Source organism: Quercus robur, chromosome 4 (assembly GCF_932294415.1).
Source record: "Quercus robur chromosome 4, dhQueRobu3.1, whole genome shotgun sequence".
Lineage (NCBI taxonomy): Eukaryota > Viridiplantae > Streptophyta > Magnoliopsida > Fagales > Fagaceae > Quercus > Quercus robur.
This window is the reverse complement of record NC_065537.1, coordinates 32,881,851-32,905,306: the sequence shown is the minus strand read 5'-3', so window position 1 is coordinate 32,905,306 and position 23,456 is coordinate 32,881,851. Positions and strand designations below refer to the sequence as shown.

At 35.6% G+C, this 23,456-nt stretch overlaps 2 protein-coding genes and 1 long non-coding RNA gene across 3 annotated transcripts; 2 read left to right on the top strand and 1 right to left on the bottom strand.

The window, feature by feature from the left end:
- Nucleotides 1-1,282: 1,282 nt before the first annotated feature.
- On the top strand, nucleotides 1,283-16,620 carry LOC126721150 (uncharacterized). Its single transcript, XR_007653850.1, has 3 exons — nucleotides 1,283-1,513; nucleotides 14,297-14,363; nucleotides 16,379-16,620. It is a non-coding gene; the product is annotated as an uncharacterized LOC126721150 (long non-coding RNA).
- A 474-nt stretch (nucleotides 16,621-17,094) lies between these two features.
- LOC126724426 (SUMO-activating enzyme subunit 2-like) lies at nucleotides 17,095-19,068 on the top strand. Its single transcript, XM_050428965.1, has 4 exons — nucleotides 17,095-17,177; nucleotides 17,248-17,466; nucleotides 17,928-18,029; nucleotides 18,808-19,068. The coding sequence occupies exons 1-4, from the start codon at nucleotides 17,100-17,102 to the stop codon at nucleotides 19,051-19,053; spliced, it is 645 nt and encodes a 214-aa protein (XP_050284922.1). The 5' UTR covers nucleotides 17,095-17,099; the 3' UTR covers nucleotides 19,054-19,068.
- Nucleotides 19,069-21,252: 2,184 nt separating this feature from the next.
- Nucleotides 21,253-23,073, bottom strand: LOC126721760 (uncharacterized). Its single transcript, XM_050424822.1, has one exon. The coding sequence runs from the start codon at nucleotides 23,071-23,073 to the stop codon at nucleotides 21,253-21,255; it is 1,821 nt and encodes a 606-aa protein (XP_050280779.1).
- Nucleotides 23,074-23,456: the final 383 nt, after the last annotated feature.

Sequence of the window (23,456 nt, the reverse complement as noted above, 5' to 3'; positions counted from 1 at the left end):
TGTTTATGAAGGGTTGTTGGAGATCATGAGAATGGTCTTGCCGTTTTATTTGTTCAGCAATAGCACCTAGCAATGGCATATGTGCTGATTGAATCTTAAATATTGTTGGATGTGGTGGTGTTCCTAGAAATGGGCCTGAGGTGGCTTTACTGCATTAATCATGATTAGTAGCCTAAAATGGTAGTGTAATGAGCTCAGTAAAAATGTTTGTCTTGGTGGTGGTGCTTTTGAAGGTCATGATGAGGTGTGGTCAAAGACTCTGATGTGTTGGCTAGTGGTGGTTGTAGGATAGGTAGTCATGGTGATAGCATATGCATGGTCTTGGAGTTAAGAGATTCTGGTGATTGTAGTTGAGTAGCTATGGTTTTGGTTGTGCTAACCCTCTCTTGGGTGATCTATAAGGTGCAAATATGATTTTGTTGAACCTAATGTCAACCTTAGCATGTAATTGCCTTGTGTGATTGTGTGAGTTTTTGTAATATTCTTGCAATTAATGTGGGAAATATGGCTACTATTTGCAACATTAGCTACTATATCTATATTGACAATTATTTGTCTTTGTGCATGTGCTCAAACGTGTGTGTACGTATTGGGTTAGGTTCAAATTGTAGTAACTTTTTTTAAATTTAAACTGCTCAATAATCATCGATGTTAAATTTCAAATCAATCAGGTGTCCTTTACTGCCCAATCCATAAAATTATGCATTTAGTGTATTTTAAAATATTAAAAAAATAAAAAATCTTTAGCACTCTTAAAGATGGAGATGGCTCTTAATCCCCATTCATCTTGATATTTGATGAGCATGATGGGTATGGAAAACATATAATCTGGTGGGTAATTTGACAAAATGCTTGGCCAATAAAAAGATATTGGGTGGTATAACTGACATTAACCTATATTTACACCAAGTATAATTTGAAACTAACCATGTATATCATATTTGTATAATTATAAGATAAAGAAGTCCATGTGTTCTGTAACACCCCAACCCAATTGCCTAATTAATTTATGGGTTTATATGCATGTCATTATCTTAATTACTTTTAAGTGCATGAAACTTTGATTTTGTGATATTATAGAACATGTATGCCATTTTAATGTGATGGGTATAACTTTATAAAGGTAAGGATATATATATATATATATATATATATATATATATGTGTGTGTGTGTGTGTGTGTGTAAAATAATACTATTCTTGTAGATAAGTGTGAATGCAAAGAAAAATTATATATATAAGTGTGAATGCAAAGAAAAAAAAAAAAAGTTGAAAAGGGGTGGGATATTTTCTTCCCTAGCATCCCACGTACCCCACCCCTAAAGTCAAATTGCCTTATCTTTCTTTTGCTGTATCTGAAGTCCAGCAGCTCATTTTCCCCTTTCTTTGTTCTTCTTTCTTCTTCCTTCCTTACACGGCAACATCTCTCCCTTCCTTTCTCATCAAAAATTTTAGTTTCTTTAAAGAAGAAATTAAACAATTAGCCTTAAGGTTTCATCCTCAAAGTGTGTGGGTAAGTAATTTAAACCTTATCTGATTTTGTGCATTTGGATAGTATAATTGTTTGCTTATTTTCCCTCTTTGTTCTCTACTCTGATTTTGGAAGCTGAATTGGTGATTCTGTTTTAGTTACTTGAAATATTAATGATATTGTGGTCTATTGAATGCTTATTAGGGTATTTTAATATGTATACTATAGGTATAAAGATACCAAAATGAAATTAAGACCTATTGCTATTTGTTGATGATTTTGTAAGATTATGTATTGAAGCTGTCTCTGTGACAGATTTGATGTTTACAACAAGAAAAATATGTATTAAATCATATTCTGTGAATTAGGATGCTAGGAGTAGTTTTTATGAATTCCAAGATACACATGGTTGTTATAGAAGTGGTCTCACAACATTTGGATGAACATAAAAATAATGGTTTAATTTGTAAGTTGCAAGAAATTCTGTCAGAACAGATTTGAGTATACTATCTTGTGTGATTTTTAATAAATCACTAGTCGCAGACCCGCGCATTGCACAAGATAATTTTTTTTTTAGGGTGATCTTATTAAATATATTTGGGGTAATAAGTAATAACACTCTTCCATTCTGTTTATATTAATAACAAAATATTTTAACTTTATTTAAGAATCTTTTTATAAATGTTTAACCATGGTTAGTAAAGACATTACTCATAATTTTAGAATTAAAATACAAATTTATAAAATACCAAAACATTTGAAATGACAAATCTCTCCATAACTCATTGGGAAAAGAAAAGGAAAAAAAAAAAAAAGGAAAAGACATTACTTAATATTTTGAAATACACTTTAATTTAAAATTTTAAAATAAGAGAATTTAATTTTAAAATTAAGGTTAATTTTGGAACCTACCTTAAGCACATGCAAGTTAGTACACAATATTTTAATATTAATTTAACAAAATTTGGGCAAACCAATGTAAATGGTGAAAATATTTTTTCCTTTTAAGTTTGAGGTTGAGTGTCATTTCTTCAAACCTCGAGAAAGAGGAATGTAATTACCTCTATATTATTATTATTGTTGTTGTTGCTGCTGTTATTAATAATTGATTTTTTATTTTCTTTTAAGTTAATAAAAACCTTACATATACATTTTTATTTATTTATAGAATATACATTTTTTTAACCTTTACATATCTTTTTTTTAATGTCAATCTTTACATATACCTTAAGTAAACTCTATATATTCCACTTCTTTAGATGTGCAAAATCATAGACTACTACTTCATAATGATAGTAGTTAATTAGTTTTATCACTTTTTTTCATAATTTCATTTATAACTTTTTTTACTATTATCATAATTTCATTTCTTATGTAATTTTTATTATTACATTAGAACATCTCCTTTTAGTTATGAATTAGAGTTTGATTAGTTTTAAGTTTAAATATATTGCTATGATTGTATTTAATTATTGATTATTGATTCAATTTTTTAAGTGAATATAACAGTTGATTTTATTGCACTGTAAAGTTTTTAATGTTCTTCATATTGGTCATATTTATTTTTTATTTTTACTTCTCCTTACAATTTCTTTGTTTTCCAATTAATAGTTACTAATTGACATTTGATTTTTTTTTTCTTTACCATCTCTCTCTCTCTCTCTCCATAGGCAACCTATTGTTTTCCAAAACTTGATGATTATTTTATTGCATTAAATATGCATTGTAGGTTTTTTTTTTTCATTTAATTTTGCTACCCTTAAGTTAGTATATCCATAACTATTAGTTTCTTTATATTATATTTGGTTTGATATCCTCATTATTATTATTATTATTTTTAATTTAGTGTTTCCCAATTGGCATTTGTTTTGTATTATATTTTTTCTTTGATGTATTGGGTTTGAGAATGAGTGTGTCCCTAGTATTACTCCACTTTATGAGGACACTTTTATTTATTGAATTTAAGTAAAATTTTAAAATTTTAATTTTTTTAAATAAAAAAAGAGAGAAATTAAAATATAAATAATTTAATGATATGGAAGATGTGGGGAGACGAATAGTGATATTAAGGTAGAAGGTAGTGGGGAGATGAAAAGATAAAGGTAAGGAAAAAGCTTGGACAAAGTGTAGATGAAAAAGAAAAAAAAAAGAGTACAATTTTTTAAGGATAATTTTATTAATTTAAATTTAAATAAAATATTCCATGTTTAATTATTATATATATATATATATATATATATATATATATATATAGATGTGACAGAATTTAACTGTTGAATAACATAAGATAAGAAGAAAAAAAAGTAAAAATAAAATATATAACAATAAATACCAATAAAGAGAACAATTGCACATAAAAGATTTTTATTCTTTCTTATAACTCTAATTAAGATTGATGGTTTTTTTATTTAATATGTGTTTTAGTATTGCGTTTTTTTAATTTCCCATTAGAAAGTCTTTTCTTTCCCTTTTATAATTTTCATTGAATTTTGGTTTGGATTAATACTTAGTTGTTCTTGGAAATAGGTATTTGAATATGCCTACCAATTTTTGACTAATAAATTATTATAAAATCTATTTTTTATTTCTTTAGTTTTATTTTAATTTTGGTTAAGTTAACCATGTAATTTTGTGATGATCTTTTATTATTATGGTAATTTCCTTATTCCATAAGAGATGAGTTGTATATTAAGCAAATGTAACACACTACAACAAAGTTAGAAGAATATGGTTCACCTTAAAAAATATTAATGAAATACACAAAAAAAAAATATTATAATGTTTGAAAGTTCAAAAACGTGTATAAACACCTTTGAACGATTAGACCCCCAAAATACAACTTAACCAATTCAAGCAATATGTCAAACAACTAGTGTGCGGAAACTTAACATAAGCTATAATATGAATTTGGTAAAAACTATCTAAGCCGAAACAAAACACAATCCACAGCAGATAATAAAAAGGCAAAGATAGAGAGGAAGGAAGATGCAAACACAAAGACAACACGCGATGTGTTATCGAAGAGGAAACCGAAGCCCTCGGCATAAAACCTCTCCGCCGCCCTCCAAACGGTAAACAATCCACTAGAAAATACAGTTGGGATACATGGACAGCAATAGACCCTCCAAGCCTAATCTACCCAGTGCACCTAAGCCCTCCAAGCTTCTTGCTCCAACGAGGTTGCGCCGAACCTTTTTCTTTTCTAACTTCCCGGATTCCGCTACTAGACCGTAGCATCAACCAATGAAGATTGGTTCCTTCCTAACTGCTTCCCAGAAATCCAAACAGCTCTCTCACAATAATGATAATGGTGAGAATCAGGTTTGGTATAATGCCTCTCAAGGATTTGACAATGGAGAGGAAGAGAGTTGAGGAATTTGAAGAGACTCTAATGTATAGATTGTGGGTGAATCAATCTTGTTTTTCTTTAGGGTTTCTCTCTCAAAATTCTCTCTGGAAGCTCTCTTACAATCGTGGGTAAAAGGGGTATTTATACTGGAGTGGTAGAGGAATGTGAAACGTCAAGTTTTACAAAAAATGGGTGGCTCGCGGCTTGACCTCGCGGCTTGACTAAGTCGCGAGATCCAATCGCGAGATAACCGTATGGCCAGTTGTCCTGTTTTGTCCTGTAGTGCTCCAGCTTGCATGACTGTTCACCTTCCAGTATGCTTGGCACGTGTGCTGCGTCTGGCGGCTTGCAGCCGTGAGTCACCCGCGAGGCCAAGCCGTGAGTTTCTGTTTTCTTGCACAGTCTTGAGCAAACTTCACTTTATCTCACTCACTACCCTTACATCAAACCCACCTAAATACAGGGTTACTAAATGCTGAAATACAAGCAAATTTGGCCCGGAATAAAGCTAATTAGATGGTTGAATAAATTCAACCTTACAATCTCCCCCTTTGGCTATTCCGTGACAAAACCTTAAAACAGACTCTAGACTTAACATGTGAGTTGGGAACAGTTGAACAAAACTCACTCACACCTAACTTTAGAAGCTGTGAAGCACTTGAATCATATGAACATAATACTCTTGAAACACAACAATACACCATGATCATTGTAAGCAGAAAATCATAAAATGCATATGAAACAGGCAATATGTGATCAAGCAAAGATGGAGTTAAGAAACAAATCATGGCTTGACCAACCAAGTGAACACCACAAGGTAGTGATCACAGTGCTCATTCACACTTGGAATGAATACAAGGACATACAAGTTAACAAGCCCAAGGAAAGATACTTGTATGCTCAACACTCAGCCAATGCATAATACACAAGGTATATGCATCTAGGAACAATCCTACAAGGGCACAAGAGTGACAGTACATAAATCAAAATGCAAGACATTTAGATCAAGGTACTGATTTCAACATAGCATAAAGGCTGCATTAAGCAAGGTACATACCATAAAGCCTACAAACTTATGCATAAAACATTTACCCTAAAAGCTTACAAAAGCACATGGGTACAAACACAAAACATCCTGAATAACATCATCAAAATATATAAAAGTTTAAACTAAGAGTATAGTATAAAAGTTTAAACTAAGAGTATAGGTTAAGAGTTAGAAACAATTATACACCAAAACCACAGTGTATCAAACCCATATAAACATTAAATACCCAAAACATAAGCATATATAAACAAAGTCTCTGATTTTGACAACTTTGACAACTCCCCCTCAACACATTACTCCCCCTTAAGAGCTGCTTTTCTGCTTCTCATCATCAATGTCATTAACAACAGAAAGAAACATCTCCCCCTTTTTGACCGGAATGGCCAAAGGGTCACTGTTCATGCTGGGTGGTGAAGCTGTCAAGTTTTGCAGACAAAACATCAATCTGGTCTTGCATGGCTCTCATCCTCTCAGAGTGCTCAGTCTGGACTTCTCTGATCCCATCAAGTCGTTCCAGAATGATTTGGAAAGCATCTGGAGGTGTATCTGAAGAAGTTGATGCTTTAGACCTTTTGCCACTCCTCCTGGGTGTTGAGGTTGATGCATGCCCTGCTGCCTCTGCTTCAGTCTCCATTGGGACACCCTCTCCTTCATCACCTTCATCTTCTTCTCCTGGAAGCCTAACACTTATCCTTTTGCAGGTAAGCTTGTTAATTGCAGAGGGTGTGGACATGGGACTGATGTCTTGAGGGATTGGAACACCCTTCCTTCTAAAAACCCTCATTAGCAAACTGGGAAAGATCAATTTTGGCCTAGAGGTTGTTCTTGTCTCATCCACAATGGTGTCATATATGTGGGAACTTATGTCAATGAAATTATTTTCTTTGAGATCCATCAGAAAAATTGCTCTTGCACAGTTGATTGTAGTCAACTTCTTTATGGGATAGAGGTTAAACACCATGATTATTGTTAGACACCTCATGTCCACTGGAAAGGCAGTGGTATTCAAACATTTCCCTTCTCTCTGCCCACCTATCCTTTGTTGAACTGTTTCAATAGAAACACTCCTATCCTTGTAATTGATAAATTCCTGATCTTCTAATCCTTCAAGCCCTAGCACATCATCAATGACATGTGCATCCAAAATGAATTCTTTACCTCTAACCCAGCAACTTAACTCATTCTCCCTTATCACAGCATTTGAATAAAACTCCCTAATCAGGGGTTCACACACTACAGGGAGATCACTCAGAAGCTTTTCCCATCCTCTTCCTTCAAAACAGCTTGGGATAAAGGATTGTCTTAAGTCCTCCAAATCTACAAATCTTTCTTGAATAATTCCTGCTTTCAAGAAGATATCCTTGTATCTCTCAAAGTGTTGAACTGACCTAAACAGTTTAGAATCCATTTTCAATCTTTTGTCAGCCTTCTTTGCAGGAGTTTTCTTCTTCGGAGGTGAGGGAGCCATCTGTGAACAATCAGAAGAGGCCACAACAGCATAGAACAATATATGTGTAGAACTAGTCAGTACCATGTAATTAACAAAGAGATTTCAGCCACACAGATGAACTCGAACACTTAAACAATAAGCTACTTAGATCAACCACATGGATAAACAAGCCTAAAATAGGAAACACAAGAACAACAGGGAGAATGCTGAGGAGAATAAAATCAGCAGATATAGAAACTATCCTAAAGGCAGATATATGTCATTGAGACATATAATGGAAAACTGATATGACTCATAATCAGCATTTTGAAACTAACAGATGCTCCCAACAGATTAACACAATAGAACATGCACATTCAGCACAGTAAAACTCACATCCTCAAACGGAACATTTTGAAACAACTTAACAGCTCAAGATCAGATAAAAAAAAGACACACTTAGCTAAGCACAGGATGAAGACCAAAAGGGAAACAACCAAGATCAAAACAAACTCTAGCAACAGCATCTGCAAGCTAAGCATGAACATAGAGCAATAGCCGAATCACAAACCCATCTCTAAAACATAAACATATGCGAAAAATCAAGGGGAAAAACACAAAGTCAAGTAGAAACGAGTTCAAAACTGAAAACCCATACCTGTGACTTGAAGAATTTGAGCAGAAAATATGCAACAATGGAGATTGAAAATGGGAGCACGGAGTGTTTGGGAAGGAGATAGTTTAGAGAGAAGATGAACAGTCACAAATGTTCGAGGGAAAACTGAAAAAGATTTAAAAACTGTCCCTATTTCTGCCAAACACGCGTTTTTCGCGACTTGATTGAGTCGCCAGTTCAAGCCGCCAAAACACTCAAGGACAAAAATTTGAAAAATTTTTCTAAGTGTTTTTCGCGACTGGAAGGTCTACCCGCAAGTTAGTCGCGAGTTGAGCCGCGAAAATCTCTGTGTAACCTTCGCGATTGGACCTTCCACTCGCGAACAAGTCGCCAAAAATGACCCGCGAAGACGCGACTGAGGCTCGCGACTTGACATACCTGCGACTGAGCAGCCAAAACAGGGTAAAACTGGATTTTTGAAATTTTCAGATTTTTCAAACAAAATACTTTCCAAAAACACCTAAAACACTCAAAAATCTTTTTGTGCTTGAATTAACAAAGATTGAGCATGTGAAAACACATTTCATCAAGTACAATCACACAAATGAATATGACATTTATTGAACATAAACTTGTGTGTTGTGTGTGGATATCAACAAAGAGATAGTCCTTAGTCTAATGTGAAGCTTTAATGATCAATTCAACCAAGACATACTCAATTAGCACTAGATCATGTGACCCATCTCAATTATAGAAATATGTATATATGACCTCCCACGAAAACTTGATAACATAACTTGGAGCTTTACATTTAACTCCACTTTTAATCATAACATTTGATCTTTTTGATCTTTAAAGGCAATCACCTCTCATTGTGAGAGTGATATTTGATATTTTACTTTAATGAACAAGCCTTTGGCTTTTTGAATAAACATTTTCTTTATTATAAAGTCGCTTACCCTTTTTCCTAGTCGAATACTAGAATGTGCGACAGGTTTTTGCAGCTCAATATCTCTTTTCATTTGGAGATTTACATTTGGTAAGCTCTTTCTAGTAAAAACATAAATAAATAGTGGGAAGATATATAGACACAAGTCTATGCATGTCTCAAGATCAACATAACCATTCACTAATCATTCATGACAAGTTTGAAGATCTATTTACAACAATCACATAGATTTCAAGATTTTCCCCACAGTGATATGAGTGCATGAAAACAAGTAATGCTCGAAAATGCACAAAATCATTAGCACAAAGGTACAAGGCAAAACAAGTTTTGAGACAAAAGCTCAACAAAGTCAATCAAGCTTTTTGATTTTCTAATTTTTATGTGATTTTTGGATTTTTGACACTAAAAGCAAAAAGATTGATAAAACAAAATTAAAAATATGCACAAGTAGACAAGCAAACAACCAACAGCAAAAACAGTAAGCAAACAAACAAACATCATCACAAAGTATAGGAAGTATTAATGCACGGACATGTTGTAATGCTTATGCATAAGTACCCTTTTTCACCCACACGTCACTTGCGTTTGGGGTGATTTCCTTATAGGATTGGGTACGGGGGTTAGGGCTTTCAAACCTTCGTGAGAAGCTTTCCAAGCAGTTGGTGAATGCACCAATCATCTTCATCACGTTCATCATTCCGGGATCACCATTCAGATCTCTAGATTGATCACCTGCCCAATTTCTTCTATCATTTCTAGGTCCTCCTGACCTTTGAGGAGTTGCACTATTCTTTGCTCTCAGCTTTTGGCAATTTGGTCGAGTATGCCCTTGAAGTCCGCAATAATGACACACATAAGTTGCTCTAGGACCTCTTTGTGGTCGTGGGCGTGACTTGGCACGAGATTCAGACCTGCCCACAGATTGATTACGGGGATTCAACATCTGTTGGTTCACCACATTCTTCTTCTCCTCCATCTTGAGCTTCTCTTTATTAAGGTCAACTATAACTGGATCTTTGGCCTTTACAAACTTCACTTCTTTAGTAACATTTCCAGATGAACTACTTCCTCTGATATATCACAATCCGGATTTGTCTGAAAAGTTCTTTTGAGATGAGATAACATCATCTAGCTTCTTGGTGGTGACCCTCTCTATTTTAGCATTTGCTTGCACAACCTCATTCTCAAGAAATCTCACTTTTGTGTAAGTTTCGGACAGCTCACCATTCAGTGTTTCTATCTCACATTTGGCCTCTCTATATCGGATTAGGAGACTTTTGTAGTCCTTCTCTGCCTTCTTCATTTTTCTCACAGCAGCCTTGGCCACCCTTGTGTACTCACCCGACTTCTCCAAGAGTGAGTTATAATTCTCTTGAAGATTTGCTGTGCTTTCATCTTCTTCATCATCTGATTCTTCAACAATTCCTAGTGATTCATCATCACTATGTTCTCCAAGGTCTCGTACAAGCAGATTCAACTCATCTGAAGACTCAACATGAGCAATAGTCATAAAAGCTGAATAGTTCCTCTCTCCATCACAGCTTTCTTCAGATTCTGAGTCAGATGAATCCGAGTCACTCAATGTCGTGGCATACACTTTGCCTTTCGATTTCAATAATTCGGACATTCCTTCTTAAAGTGTCCATGTCCGTTACATTCGAAGCAAGTGACACCTTGTGTAGGTTGGGATTCTTTTCCATCTTTCTTTTTGAATTCCCTTTTCTCCCTTCCAGAACTTTGGAATTTTCTTTTATCATCAAATTTGCCATTATTTTTGAATTTCAATAACTTTCTGAAATTTTTGACAAGGTATGCAACATCTTTGTCAACCACATCTTCTCCCGATGAGTCTTGATCTTCCACCTTCTCATTAATGGTCTTAAGAGCAAGAGATTTACTCTTCCGTTGATTGGGCATCGACATCTCATAAGTCTGAAGAGAACCAACCAGCTCCTGGACTTTGATGTCATCAAGGTCCTTGCTCTCCTCAATCGCCGTTACTTTAGCACGAAAACTTTCCGGCAATGATCGAAGGATCTTCCTTACAATTTTTGAATCCTCCGTTTTCTCCCCCAAGTTGAACTTGCTGACAACCACCTCATTTAGCTTCCCATAGAAAGAGTCAAAAGACTTATCCTCACTCATTTTGAGCTCCTCAAACCGAGTGGTCAGCATTTGCAACTTGGTGTCTTTCACTTTCTTCGTGCCTTCATAGGTGGTTTCCAAAATCTCCCATGCTTCTTTGGCAACGGTAATATGAGAAATCCTGTGAAATTCATCTGGAGACACACCACAGAAAATAGCATTGAGTGCTTTACTGTTAGCATTAGATGCAGCTAGTGCTACCTTATCCCAAGTGGATTTGGCTGCCTCAGGTCTGGTCCAACCAATCTCAACAGCATCCCAAACGGATTCATCAATAGAACACAGAAAAGCTCTTATGCGAACCTTCCAAAAAGCATAATTACTACCATCAAAATATGGAGGTGCATTTAGGGATTGAGACCGATCCATCTCAAAAGGGAGTCAAGGATCACACAATGGTAATGAAACCAATAACAGTGTACCCGCTCTAATACCAATTGAAAGTTCAAAAACGTGTATAAACACCTTTGAACGTTTAGACCCCCAAAATACAACTTAACCAATTCAAGCAATATGTCAAACAACTAGTGTGCGGAAACTTAACATAAGTTATAATATGGAATTGGTAAAAACTATCTAAGCCGAAACAAAACACAATCCACAGCAGATAATAAAAAGGCAAATATAGAGAGGAAGGAAGATGCAAACACAAAGACAACACGTGATGTGTTATCGAAGAGGAAACCGAAGCCCTCGGCGTAAAACCTCTCCGCCGCCCTCCAAGCGGTAAACAATCCACTAGAAAATACAGTTGGGATACATGGACAGCAATAGACCTTCCAAGCCTAATCTACCCAGTGCACCTAAGCCCTCCAAGCTTCTTGCTCCAACGAGGTTGCGCCGAACCTTTTTCTTTTCTAGCTTCCCGGATTCCGCTACTAGACCGTAGCATCAACCAATGAAGATTGGTTCCTTCCTAACTGCTTCCCAGAAATCTAAACAGCTCTCTCACAGTAATGATAATGGTGAGAATCAGGTTTGGTATAATGCCTCTCAAGGATTTGACAATGGAGAGGAAGAGAGTTGAGGAATTTGAAGAGACTCTAATGTATAGATTGTGGGTGAATCAATCTTGTTTTTCTTTAGGGTTTCTTTCTCAAAATTCTCTCTGGAAGCTCTTTTACAATCGTGGGTAAAAGGGGTATTTATACTGGAGTGGTAGAGGAATGTGAAACATCAGGTTTTACAAAACAGGGGTGGCTCGCGGCTTGACCTCGCGGCTTGACTAAGTCGTGAGATCCAGTCACGAGATAACCGTATGGCCAGTTGTTCTGTTTTGTCCTGTAGTGCTCCAGCTTGCATGACTGTTTACCTTCCAGCATGCTTGGCACGTGTGCTGCGTCTGGCAGCTTGCAGCCGCGAGTCACTCGCGAGGCCAAGCCTCGAGTCTCTGTTTTCTTGCACACTCTTGAGCAAACTTCACTCTATCTCACTCACCACCCTTACATCAAACCCACCTAAATACAAGGTTACTAAATGCTGAAATACAAGCAAATTTGGCATGGAATAAAGCCAATTAGATGGTTGAATAAATTCAACCTTACAATGTTATCCACCCCAAATGTTTTCCTATAATGACAAGCTTTATCTTTTAACCTCTAAGAAATGCAATGCAATGACCAAAGGATATGCCCCTTTAATATATTGTCTATAATCAAATAAACAAAGGCTCTTGCCCCCTTTAGGTACAGGTTTATATAGAATTCAATTGTTTTCAATTTCTTCTTTCTCTGTAAGAAAGAACCATCAACCTTAACTAACCAAAAAAAAAAAAACATCAACATTAATTAGAGTTATAAGAAAGAACAAAAATAGGATAACATTTAACAATTAAAGAGAAAAAAAAATTTTAACAAACAAATCTAAATGGCATTAACCAATGTGGAGTTTTAATGAACTCTTGGTCTACCTAGAATATAATAGAGAAAATAAAAATGAGACTAATACTAATTCTAGGAAACATATATAGAGAAATAGAAATAAGGATGCTAATTAAAGAACATTGGCAATACCATCAATCTCATTTAAAGCTTAATCATAGCTCCACTAATTTGCTGACTTTCAAATTTTGGCTAGTATATATTCAGGCGTTTTCCAATGCCATAAAATTCCTTGTTGTCTGGTTTTACTTGAATTCTGGCAAACTACTCAATCAAATTAAGGAGAAAATAAGAATAATGATTCTAGTGTAGAACAAAAAAAAAATCCCAAAGATTAGTAATTTGGCATAAATAGAAGAATGTATAAAAAATTCATCAAAAATTGAGAGAGAAAGAGAGAGAACCTTTTTTTGAATTCTGGCAAACTACCCGATTAAATTAAGTGAGAAAATGAGCATAATGATTCTAGTGTAGAAAAAAAAAATAAAAAGAAAAGAAAGGATTCCCAAAGATTAGTAATTTGGCATAAATAGAAGAATGTATAAAAAAATTCATCGAAAAATTGAGAGAGAGAGAGAGAACCTTTTTTTTTGTGAGAGAAAACCATGCATAGAATGGAATAGATAGTTACAAATTTATAGTAAGAGAATGTGAATAAGAAGAGACAAAATAAAGGAAGATGAAGAGAAAGAAGAAGAAAATATTTATGTGGAGGGTAGTGGGGAGATGAAAAGAAGAATAATAATATTTATGTAGAAGGTAATGGGGAGATGAAAAGGTAAGGGTGGAGAAAGTGTGGATGGAGAAAGTGTGGAAAAAGTGTAAATATTAAAATAAAATAAAAATTAAATGTTAAAAACAATTATAGGAAAATTGGAAAGAAAATGATAATGAGGTGGACGATGATGTGGCTCAACTGGAGCGTAGCAATAATAAATGCTACGCTTTAGCTTTTAGATATATATAGATGGGTTAATGCTTTGACTCCGAAATTTTTATGGTTTATACTGGACATAAAGGGGAGTAGTTCTGTAAAATTTCATGACAATTGGAGGTGTTTGGATAGCCCGTTTGTATTTTACAAGTGGAGCATATGTTGCTGGAATGAGTAGTGAACAACATATGCTACACCAGGCTTTGTGGATGTAATTCTCAAGTTAGGGTGTATGTTTTGAGCTATAATTTAATACGCTCATCCTTTGGTATGTTTGAAGCATATATAAATTTTATGGATTGGTTTCTCTATGGTTTGGCTGCAAAATGTATTTGATGATTGTATCATATGTTTTGGGGAACTTTATGTGATGAGAATTAAGATTTTCTTGAGTTTGAGAGTTAGGTTGTGATTGAGGTATAAGTTTATATATTAGGAAGAGTTTGTCCGTAATAAGTTTTGGTTTTTCGTTTAGGTGGTGAGAACAAGAACACGGACACTTGAACTCCTCGTGTACAATCTCTTGCGCCTTCTGTTTTCAGGTAAGGGACTTGTGACATGTGCTTTTGATAAGTATAAAAAATTGTTTAGAAAAATATTATGTATTAAAGCTTTTAATTAGAGATATTACGTATATGCATGATTTAAGTAAAATACGTGTTCGTGAGTTATTCAATATTATATACATAATAGTTTTAGCATATTGATGCTATGATTTATATCACGAACATATTATTTAAAAACGAAGTGGATATGCTACTGTTTTGAAACATTTATGTAAAAGCAAAGTTATCAGAAAAATGTAGTTTCGGGTTATTCCATTGTTATGTTCTGAACTCAGCCAGTAGGGGTTGTAGTACTGGCATTTCCATGGAAATTCTGATTGGCCATTAAAAGTGGGACTGGCTCTGCTGTACCCGCCCTTGTTGGTAACACCCAACTTGTGGAGGATGTCAACCTACCCCCATGGTAGAAAATATGTATTATGATATGATTCTGGAATTACCTGGCATTGTGGGGAATGTTGAATGCCTGGCACTCTTGAAAGTTCAAATATGTGTATAAAACACCCTTGAACGTTTAGACCCCCAAATACAAAATAACCAATTCAAGCTTTATGTCAAACAACTAGTGTGCGAAAAATGAACATAAGCTATAAACAGAATTGGAAATCAATCTAAGCCAATTATAAATCACATCCACAACAGAAAATAAAAGGCAAAGATAAAGGGAAGAGAGATGCAAACACAAGAACAACACACGATGTGTTATCGAAGAGGAAACCGAAGCCCTCGGCGTAAAACCTCTCCGCCGCCCTCCAAGCGGTCAATAATCCACTAGAAAATGTAGTTGGGATACATGAACAGCAATAGACCCTCCAAGCCTAATCTACCTGATGTACCTAAGCTCTCCAAGCTTCTTACTCCAACGAGGTTGCGCCGAACCTTTTTCTTTTCTAGCTTACCGGATTCCGCTACTAAACCGTAGCATCCGCCATCCTTGGCATCTTCCAATGCTTCCCAAAGCTCCAAAAACACTCAACACTCTGAATGGGTGTGGGTAGTGTTTGGATAGAAATCTCCTCTCAATAGGTATGACAATGAGAGAGGGAATGAGAAGAGACTACAAAGATTTCTCTCTAAGAATGAGTAGCTCTCTCTAATTGGGTGGGTGTTTTGAAGAAACCTCTCTTAGGGTTTTTCTTTCTGAATAGCCACACATATTTTGTGGGAATGAGGGGTATTTATACTGGTGTGAGAATGGAATGCGAAGAGTCAGTTTTTCCAAAAACAGGGCTGGCTGGCGACTTGACCTCGCGACTTGACTGAGTCGCGAGTTCAAGTCGCGAGCTAACTTAATGGCCAGTCTGGATTTTTGTCGTGTAGTGCTCCAGGTGGCGTGACTGTTCAGCTCTCCTGCATGCTCTGCACGTGAGCAACTTTTGGCGGCTTGCAAGCCGCGAGCCACCCGCGAGTCCTAGCCGCGAGTCTCTGCTTCACTTCACTGTCTTGAGCATTTCTTCACACTCTCTCACACACTACCCTTACATGATTCCCACCTAAATACAAGGTTTCTAAGTGCTATATTACAAGAAAATTTGTCATGGAATAAAGCCAACACATGGTTGATTAAATTCAACCTTACAACTCTGTACTGGAAACCTCCCAAAGTAGTGACAGACTTACAATTGGATTAACTAATCTGTATTAGAAATGAGGTATAAAGCTATTTGGAAATTATAAGAAAGATATATTGAATGTGTTATAAGTCTGATGAGAAGTTATGATAAAGTATTTGATAATCTGTTCAAAGATAAGATTACTGAACTTATATTTAAGTTCCTTATTATGTCATTTTATTTATTATATGAAAGAAAAATGAAGTATTCTCATTTGAAAGTTCTTAAGTTATTTTTGAGAACAATATGAACAGTATGAATGCTATTTTATCAAATTTGGCATATCCATAAACTATTTGATTTACATGTATTCTTATTAAAGGCCCATGGAGCTTTAAAACCTTACTGGGCTTCGCAGCTCACCCTATTATATTTCAGTGCGCAGGTTCTTCCTGGAAGCAGCGAGAGTATTAGAGGTGGCAAGGATTTTGTGTTTTCTCGTTTTGTTAGAATGTAGAGTTTTGTTGTATAGCAGTTAGCTCTTTTGTTGTATAGAAGGAATCAAGATGTACTTGATCCTTGAGCACAGATGTAATTTGGTACCTTAGTTTGTTGTGAACCCCAGTTGTATGTCTTTGGGGTTAGGTTTGTAATAAGAGTTTCCGCTAAATGTTTAGCTATGTAATATTCCATGAATACCTTAAGTTTCAGTCAGGTGGTATTTTCCAAGTTTGAAGGAAATGATATTTCAAGGTTGCCATCATTTTTGTATATATTGGCTTTTATGAAATAAAATAAGTAGGAAGTCAAGAAATAATTCTTGATAAGTACCTTCAGTCTCTGATGAGGTAAACTTAATATTAACATGCCGATCATGCTCTAAACTCTGAAGTACAGGTTTGGATCATGACATGTTCCATACCCCATCTCCTCTCTCCAGTCTCCACTTGATATTTGATTCTTTCTGGATAATTTAGTGATTAGTCATTCTTGTTTGATAAACTATTTTCTATCTACAATTTGTGTGGCCGTGGTGATACTGTATTTTCTGATGATTTTTCAAAGTTTTAGTGGTTTTAAGCAGGAGATTTGTTGGTATACATTATCGTTTTCGTAACAATTTTCTCATGCATTTGTTACTTCTAATTTGCAGATTGACATGGACACTATTGAAGTCAACAACCTTAACAGACAATTTCTATTCCGAAAATCACATGTTGGGCAATCCAAGGCCAAAGTTAGTACATTTCCAATATCTTGCACGGGCACCTTCTTTTTTATGATCTTCTCATAGAATTTTCAACCAGGTTGCTCGGGATGCTGTCTTAAAATTTAGACCTCACATAAGCATAACGCCATACCATGCCAATGTCAAGGATCCTGACTTTAATGTGGACTTCTTCAAGCAATTTAATGTTGTTCTGAATGGCCTTGACAACTTAGATGCAAGACGACATGTGAATCGCCTATGCTTGGCTGCTGAAGTTCCTTTGGTTGAAAGTGGGACTACTGGCTTACTTGGGCAGGTGATTTACATTTAGTATCTATATTTATTTGAAAGAAATCATTTATCTTATACTAAAACAGGTCTGTAATATGGACTTTATTCAGTTATGCTTTGTTTGTGCGCATGTGTGTTTGTCATATCCCCTTCCCTTGATCAGTGTATTTTGTGTATCTCTACACACACATACACACACACACAAAGTAGGTTTATTAATTCATAAAATAATTGCAAATCATAACTCTTGTTTGTTTTTCCAAAGATGATTTGACAAGAAAGTAGTTGCACTTTTTGTCCATATATATGGCATTTGTAACTTATCAAAAAAATTATATATGGCATTTGTTATTTTGATAAGGATGGTGCTCTCTATAACAGTTATAGGATAATTATTCTGAACAGTTGATTTTTAGAGTACTAGATTGTGGCTCCTTCATTGATGATGGTATCTTTTTCCTTATTTTTACTAATTTGTGGAAGCAGGTAACTGTACATGTGAAGGGAAGAACGGAGTGCTATGAGTGTCAGCCAAAACCTGCCCCCAAAACTTATCCTGTTTGCACTATTACTAGTACACCATCAAAGGTATTTCAAATGCTTATTGGTTTGTTATTGTTTCGTTTTTAATCAACTGCTTTAGTATGTTTGAGTTGGAAAACATGAGCCTTTAGTTGGCAGTTGTCTGCCATGAATCATTCTTTTTTTTTTTGGATGATTATTTTGTCTGCCATGAATTATTACTTAATACTTTTAACTAGACAATTGTTTTTAATAAAATAGTCGAGGTCTTATGTTGGTTAGGCTTGTAAGTATTTAAATAACAATTTCAATAATGCGAAAATAGAAGATATGTAGTAAGATGATGTTGAGGAAAACAAGCTGCAGTGAAGAGGCATTGAAGGGACCAAGTGCAATATTGTGAGAGGTTGACCTCTAAAAATGAAAAATTACCTTGGAAACCTGGGAGGTGGCAAAAAAAAAAAAAAAAAACAAAAAACAAAAAACAAAAAAATAACAAAAAAACAAAAAATGGAAGAAGAAAATAACAAGAAAAATTACACCCATTTACAAAGGACAGAAATACTTTAACTTGCGGCTCCCTAGTTATTGGGACTGCCATTTTTTTAGATTTCGGTAGATAATTATCTGCAACTGCAACTGTAATTTGTTTTCTGATCGAACAGTTAAAAAATGCAGAATGTCATATGGTTTCTAACAGCTTATAGGAATTACATTCATAATCATGTGTGAATGATCATTTGTCACAAGGGTTAATGATTTAGGCTTCTTGCTTTGATCATTTTCAAGATAAACTCATGCTCTGTAAGTCCTAGGCTATGGCATATTTGTTTCACTTTTGCAGTTTGTTCACTGTATTGTATGGGCAAAGGACTTACTTTTCACAAAGTTATTTGGAGACAAAAATCAGGAAAATGATTTAAATGTGCGTTCTACTGATGCTACGAGCTCATCAGAACATGTAGAAGATGTATTTAAACGTATAAAAGATGAAGACATTGAACAGTATGGAAGGAGAATATATGATCACGTGTTTGGTTATAACATTGAAGAAGCTTTATCCTGTACCCCCAGTTTTACCGTCAGATAGTTCTTGGCGTCATTGTTGTTCATTAGATACGAATGTCAGCCCACTGTGAACGGTGACGTACACTAGATTGATAGCTGGAATATTAATTTTGTGGCACACAGTTGTTAGATATTCTGATTTTTTTTTTTATTCTTGGGGTTTTTACTTTTTTAAGGCTTTGTTACTCTGCATATTTTATCGAGTTGTACATGTATGATATTATAAAAACATTTATCTCCATTAGTTGTTCCAAGTGGAAGTAGTTTTAATTGTTACAATCGAATTGTTTGCTTAAGGATCAATTACTTTAAGGCTGGTCATTGGGGTAAATCCGCTATTAGATCTCTCTCTCTCTCTCTCTCTCTCCCCTTCCAAGTTTTAGTGTTCAACTATAATAGTAGTAGTACTTTTGTGTGTGTGTGTGGGTGTTTGAAGTTTGAAGCGAAATTAAGTTATTGAAAATGCTGTCCATTACAAAAAATACCAATTCACACTATGCTGGCATTGCAATTGCAGCTCTTAGAAAATGCAAATTGAAATATCTGAAGAACTTGTGAAAGGTGGTGCATGAATGACAAATGGTGGTGAATTATGGTTAAAATAGTGGGACCATAATACGATATAACAGTACAGGACAGTACAGTAGGCAAGTATTGGTCTTCCAATAAATGTGTGTGTATCATACTCAAAAGACTTGGCTCTTTCTTTGGTGTTAGTGGTAGCACCTGGTTGTACTGTGTTAAAATACTTTAAATTTCTAACTAGAGACAAATAAATAACAACTCATTGAAGGAGGAAAACAAAAAATATCAAACATGCAAATTCAGTTCGAATTAAGAACAAAATATATACTATTGTTTCAAATTCATTCAAAATGGATGTTAGTAAAAGGTGATGATATAATCTGGATGTTAGTTTGGTGATGATATAATCAGAAGATCAACTTATGTGTACTTTATTGTTGTCACAAATATCTAATTGAATTATTGAATAAAAATGATATTCTTGGTAGCACCTATCAGAACAATGCATACCTAGTACTTTTCTTCTTCAAATATTTTAAAGAAGATTCCAATTAAGGTTGATGTACCTTTTCTTTGCTTCCAGCACTTCCAACAACATAATAACCCATCAATTTGGCCAATTGCCCAACTAGTTGGCCAACTGCACCAACTACTGATGAGACAAAAACATATTGTCCTTTCTTTGGTGAGCAAAGTTCATAGAAACCAGCATAAGCAGTCATACCAGGCATACTTATGTGCAAAAGTAAATCCAATTAGATGAAGCATTTACTATATCAATGTTTTTTTTTAAAAGAAAATATCTATAGTTACTAATATGCAGAGGAGGAGATGGTGTAGAGGATAGAAAAGAGTGACATGAACAAGATAGATTATGTAGTATAAATGAATAACTACACTGCAAAGTATCAAATTCATCTTTAATCCAGAGTTCCATGAATTGTATATTCCAATCATATAAAAGATTATGAAGTAAAATCCTTTTTATTTTGTTTCTTTAATTTTCTTGAAAATCAAATCCATCTTATAAACTTTTTTCCCAATTGATGAGCAAATTACTTACCAAGAAGTCTAGTATAGTAGGAAAGGGGCACATCAGTGTAGTAAGTAAAGGTTCTTCACCAACACTTCTTTTGAACCCTCTGGCACCTTCAAGCTTAAGCTACTTGTGTTAAAGTACATGTCCGTTTCTTTGGGATTGCCATCTATGTAGTCTCTAGCTAGAATGGAAATAATTAACAACTAATTGAACATTCATAATATCACAATCTAGGAACAGGTACATTGGATATAGAATACTTCGATTACAAGTTCATTCAGTGATAAAAAAAATAAAGGTCAATGTCGATACAACCCAGTAGTAAGTTCAAATACACAATAAAGAGAACCCTAATTTACATCTACAATGCCATTCCAAAATCAAGTATCTACATGCCTGACAAAAATTCAAATATTGTCGTTAGATACCAAAAGCCAAAATATACGTACTAATCTATGCAACTTGGCTAATTGATACAATCATGGCATTTTATATAAAAGCATCACTTACCTAGTTTGGATCATTACTGCTTGTCGAAGCCCCACGAGAAAGTGGACATCTTCTACAGTTATGCCCATGTTGATGACACAGTCCACAACTTTGCTTTTGTTGAATCTCCCTCAAGTCAAAATTTGGCCTCCGGCTTCCTGGTTCTCGTCAGACCCCATCCATCTCATTCCGTATCCTAGACACCACAGGTCGACCTTTGCCCCGTAACAGGTTTGGGTTAGGCACCCACTTTGGACCGTTCACATCCCTCCACAATGACTCTGACTTTGGCACCACAAATGCATGTGAGTAGGTGCGAATGACATTGTTCAAACTATAACATGGGTCAATATATGTAGTCGCATCTTGCCCCAAGTGCTGAAGAGTTTTAATTGCATGTGAACAAGGGATCTTTCGATTTTGCCACTTTCCACAACGACATGTTCTGTCCATTAGGTTTACTTCATGACTATGGTGTCTCCCTCCAGAGCTATGGATGTTGTATGCAGTAATTACTTGATATATACCATTCACATAATTAAACGCATTTATATGGTGGCCAAGAGATTTTTGTAGGTTTTGTCCATAGATTTTTAAGGCATATTTACTCCATACCTTGCCCTGTGAGAGATCATGAGTAATTTCTTTGTGTCGATCATGGAAATACGCAACAAGTTTGCAATGAGTGAATTCAACAATTGCAGCAATGGATAGGCCACGGGCACCTTTTAGTACTCCATTGAAGCATTCCGAGACATTGGTTGTCATAGCCCCATAACGGTATCCACCATCATGTAGCTGGGTCCACATGTTTAGATCCTCTTTCATTAGATATGTGTATGGCATGATGGATGAGTCGGGTTCACTTTCCTGCCGCTCGGTTCTCCGTTTCTTCCTAAGGGCCTCAATCTCGGCTTCCTTGATAGGTTGCATGTACAACTCAAACTTAACTTCCTGAGTAGTATAGCCCATTTTCAAGGCCAATGACTTTAAAGTGGCATCTTGAAAATGCGTGTTAAAGTTGCTAGTAACATGTCGAAGGCAATATCTGTGAACTACTCGTAGTCGTCCATCATCATCTCTAGGCCAGTTTACAATTGCGTTTTGAATACCCTTATGTCGGTCAGAAATTATGCAAATGTCCTTATCTGCTATCACATCTTCCAGTGAGATCCTGAGACGTTCTAAAAACCACCTCCAACTAGGCCCTGACTCTTTGTCCACAATGGCAAAGGCGAGAGGCAAAACCTTGTTGTTGGCATCGGTGGCCATTGCAATCAACAACACCCCTCGATATTTACCATACAAATGAGTCCCATCAATACTGATCACTGGCTTACAATGCCTGAATTCTTCAATGCATGGAGCGAAAGCCCAAAATACATAGCGCAATATTGTATCACCGAACTCGTCCCTGGGTATGGTGTGCCACCAGTACCGGGTGCCAGTTTCTTGATCCAAGTATGCCAATAATAATTTTCTCAACTTTTGGCAAGACTCTTCCCAATCCCCGAATATCTTTGCAATAGCTCTTTGTTTCGCATCCCATATCTTATAGTAAGAAAGCTTATGCCCATAATACTTCCCTTTAACGAAATCTCTGAGGTGATAAATTGTTGCCGGGTGTTTTTCTTGCAACAATGGAACAAATTCTGCTACAAGAAAATTACAATCCATCATTCTACCATCAAGGGCCGTGGCAAGGGGTATACAACTATGAGGACCCCTGTAAGATGTGACCATCCATAGTCCATGTTCAGGCTTCTTGACTGCCCCAACGTACCACATGCATGACTCATCGACGCATTTCACAGACAATCTACTTTTGGTCGACCTACTAGTCACAATGTTTCTGTTATGCTTTATAGCGTAAATTGTTAGTGCACGTTTCACCGCCTCTTTATTCGCAAAAATCAACCCTTTCGCAAAAGTCATGTCCGCATTCCAAGAAGAACCAAATGCTTGCTGAGCAACTTCAGGATCAACCATATTTTCCCAAGTATTTTCATAAAATGATGAGGCAGGAGGTTCATAAACGGGGGTCGCATTTGTAACATGCTAAACTCTAACAGTAGCGTCTGCATCATCTTCATCACATTCAGCCATATCATTAACATGAGGAATGGGAGTAATTTCATGGTCATCAACACTCCTGTCAAAGTTGTCTCTCTCAATCGTCAAAATCTTCCCCAATACAGTCTTCGTCTTCATCTTCAACTACTGGAACTGTAGAGGATTCGCCTCGATGTGTACAAAATTGATCTTCATATCTATTTCTAGGTTCGCTCTCAATTGTTGTTGGTGTCTCTTGAAAAGAGGGTGTATAGCCTCCCAATGTGGTGCATCAATCATCTAGGACTGCAAACTGTAGA